The sequence below is a fragment of the Sinocyclocheilus rhinocerous genome, unplaced genomic scaffold, assembly GCF_001515625.1.
Source record: "Sinocyclocheilus rhinocerous isolate Xijiao unplaced genomic scaffold, SAMN03320098_v1.1 scaffold2184, whole genome shotgun sequence".
NCBI lineage: Eukaryota > Metazoa > Chordata > Actinopteri > Cypriniformes > Cyprinidae > Sinocyclocheilus > Sinocyclocheilus rhinocerous.
The window spans coordinates 156,343-160,167 of record NW_015635537.1 but is presented as its reverse complement, the minus strand read 5'-3'; the positions used below and the strand labels follow the sequence as shown (position 1 = coordinate 160,167).

Here is a 3,825-nt window from a genome sequence, read left to right as displayed (position 1 = left end):
CAGAGGAGACAACAGAGCAGTGGATTTAATGATTAATTTACTGTTGCTGCTGCCACACAGATCTAAAATAAACATGCGATTTATTTCTCAGCTGTTTACCTTAGACATAACCGACTGTTTTTTGTAACTCATGTGTGTTTTTAACGTGAACTTGTGTGTGAAAGAGAACTTAGTTTAGTACTCACATACTGTGACACATACAGCCGCTTTCTGTCCATGTGCTACGGATGAATGCTCTAAGAAAACCGTATATCAGAAGTTTAAACTAATACGGTTTAAAATGCATGATTTCAGCGCGATAAACATGATAATCAGAACCGAAACAGATGCTTTTTAGCAGGTATGAGCTGTAATGGCGTGGAGCAGCAGCTCATTTGCATTTAAAGAGACAGGCCCGAAAAACAGCGTGTTTCTGCTTCCACTCAAAATAGGCATTATCAAAATGATATAATAAATGATCTGTGGAGTATTTTGAGCTGAAACTTCACAGACACATTCTGGGGACACCAGAGGCTTATATTACATATTGTAAAAAGGGGCATAATATGTCTCCTTTAAGTTGAATAAAGTCGGAAACATACTCTAAGAAGTACATAAATATGAATGGTTGGCCAACACATTACAAGCACAGATCCTCTTGTGTTGTTGCTGTGGCGGTAACCTTCCCTTCATGCCTTTCATTGAACCAGAAGAGTTGCATTTCAGATAGCTAGCTATCAACATACCGACAGATTGTCTTACATTAACTAACTTCCTCAGTGAGATACTGTTACTCTTTGATGACAGTAGTTGTCCTAATCTACTGGCTGTTACAGTATCCTTGTGACAACACTGGCAATACAACATGTATTTGTCAGTTTTGTTAGTATTCGAAACTGGACTTGGTCTCAAGACCATATTATCATGGTCTTGGTCTTGTCATGGTCTCAGCATTATACTGTGGATACATTTTGTGGTCCATGCCAACTAGCACATATGATCTACTCTGTGCTATCGTGACAGAATTTTTCATATTTACTGTGTAACTCAGGGGTGCCCTGTCCTGTTCCTGGAGATATATCTACCTGCAGAGTTCAATTCCAACCCTGCTCCAGCACACCTGTTATATTATCTGTAATTATCAACTGCTCCTGAAAAAAAAAGTGCACCTTAATTAGCTGGACTTAGAATCAGGGATGAACTTTGTAAGAAGATATATCTCCAGGAACAGGACTGGGTACCCCTTATTTACATGGTATGGATCATTCAGAACCTCTTCTAGTCTCAATCTTGACTTGAACTCAACCTACTTGGCTCTTGAGCTAGACACCATGCTGGTTTCATCTGGCCAGAGGAGAACTGGCCCCCCGACTGAGCCTGGTTTCTCCCAAGTTGTTTTTCTTCCCTTCTGTCACCGATGGAGTTTAAGTTCCTTATCATCGCCTTTGGCTTGCTTAGTTGGGGACACTTAATTTCTGGCTATTTGAAGTGAACTGAACTGAGCTGGATGATGCCATCACTGAATCAACGATGAACTGACTTTAACTGAAAAATTGACTGTTTACTATTGTCCTCTTGCATTATCGACACACTATTTTCCTCTTTAATACTATAAAGCTGCTTTGACACAATCTGTATTGTATAAAGCACTATATAACTAAAGGTGACTTGACTTGGACTCAAATGAGCTGGTCTTGACTACAACATTGGTATTTCTGATGTGTAAAAGGACACATTTTGAAATGCAACAACGAAACATTTGTGAAGCAAGACTGTGATGCATTTGAAAGCAGGATATGCACCTGACATGGGCGTGGTGAGTGGGCAGTGAGAGCGAGGGCATTAGCAAGTTGCCCTGTGGCACAGCGGGAGGAATGGGCTTCTGCGGTCTGTGTGGACCTCGTCTTCTTTTCTTTTTGTGTTTCTTCGTCAGTGCAGGCGGCTTCGTCTTCTTACGTGGGCGCCGCAGCTGCTGTTGCTGACTGCGTCTGTTGCCATCCCCACGCAGGAAATTATCCTGCCACACACACATTTACGTACAACTTACAACCAACTCTGTATGGTGTAAACACATCCCTTTTAAGGTTATCAAGATAAGTTGTGTGGTTTCTCACCATTTTCTTGGCATGTTCGTCACAAAGAGGTGTTTGGTGAGTGATGTCAAACACAGGAACGGAGCACTGCTGTCCATCAGCGAACCGCGCCGTGCAACTGGAGAACAGCTGCTGAGAGCGATTCAACAGGATATCTGCGTCAACGTGCTGTCAAGAACATAACACACTGGCATCTGACAACTGCACGTAGGTGTTGCTTGTGACTTGGCCATTGTTCACACTGACAGTTCATCGTTTCATCACTAGGCCACCACTAACGTCTGGTCATTTTACATAAAGGATACGTTGAAAACAGTGACGTGAAAATGGCAAAGCTATGTTGCTGCAGCTTTGACCGTTCGTGGTTCCTGTACACATTGTCCTTTCATACTTGTGTGAACTGAAAAAATTAAATCATTTATACAGACATATTAACATGGCACACAGCCCTGAAATGCACACAATCCTTGCAAACATGTCATGTTCAACACACCAGGTTGAGGTCTGTGAGCTCTTGCTGAGTTTCTGAATGAGCTGTGCAGTGCAGTCTGAGTCTTTGCTTGCAGCATGGAGCAGAGCTTTCCGGAAGGCGTATCGGTATCTGCTGTGACGGGTGGCTGCCCTGTCCTGTCGGCACAGGTGTTTATACCTCTCCTGTAGGTATGTACATAGCTGTGCCAGACGTGCCCGCCGAGAAAGCGGCTTTTCATTGGAGGAGCTGACGTATACAAACAAAACAAATCAGCCTGGATAATAACATGTTTGCTTTTCTCTAAAACATTTTGATCTATACACGTGGAGTACATTAATTGTAAATGGCATTATATTTACCATCTCAGAAGTTGTGAGGAGCAAGTGAGCAAGTGAATTTCTCACCTTTGAAGGGAGCTTCTTTCCTGAAGTCTCCAGGCCCGAGGCAATAAAGGAACAAGCTCCTCGGTATCTTCATCATCTGTACTGTCCTCAGACCAGTCTAGCCCTATGGAAACACACATGCATATATGATCAGACATCAAGGACATATATATCAAGGACATTGCATATATTATAAAATATTACTACAATTCAAAACAACTGTTTTGTAATTTAGTATATTTTAAAATGTATTAAAAAATTAATGAAAAAATATTTCTGTGATGCAAAGCTGAGTTTTTAAGTATCATTACTCCAGTCTTCAGTGTCACATGATCCTTCAGAAATCATTCTAATATGCTGATTTGCTGCTCAAGAAACATTTAATAATTGAGTGGATTTCTCATGACTCTTTTAGGATACTATGGGAAATGGAAAGTTGAAAAGAACAGTATCAGCTGAAAAAGCATTGCTTTTGTAACTTTATAAATATCTTTAATGTCACTTTTCATCAATTTAATATCATCCTTGCTGAATAAAATAAATAATTTCCTTACTGACCACAACGTTTGTGTGTGTTTGTGAATGTATGCATATATCAAAAAGTGATTTTATATACATAGAAAGCACGTTAAATGCAAGTAAAGTGTCAACTTTTAAGGTCCCAAATAAGTTTTGGGAGTATAAAATGTCAAAATGTGGGTGAAATAATGTTCCACTGTCATTCAATGTAACACTTATATTTATGTACAAATTTAAACAACATACTTATTCTGACCTGTGTTTATTAAAATATATATTTTTAAAAAGTGAGAATACAAAATTTTATTGCATTTTAAATTAGTACATTTAATTAAACAGGACACTTTCTAAAATGATGAAAAACAACAACAGTGTGTGT

General features: G+C 39.6%; 1 protein-coding gene across 2 annotated transcripts in view; it reads right to left on the bottom strand.

Moving 5' to 3' along the window:
* Nucleotides 1-3,825, bottom strand: part of LOC107747229 (INO80 complex subunit D-like) — an 18,374-nt gene that overhangs the window by 1,953 nt on the left and 12,596 nt on the right. For both annotated transcript variants that reach the window (XM_016561679.1, XM_016561680.1), the window contains exons 5-8: nt 2,566-2,790; nt 2,378-2,472; nt 2,094-2,227; nt 1,782-1,996 (exon numbers count right to left, since the gene is read on the bottom strand). In XM_016561679.1, coding sequence (XP_016417165.1) covers nt 1,782-1,996; nt 2,094-2,227; nt 2,378-2,472; nt 2,566-2,790 — 669 coding nt within the window. The remainder of the gene's footprint in view (nt 1-1,781; nt 1,997-2,093; nt 2,228-2,377; nt 2,473-2,565; nt 2,791-3,825) is intronic.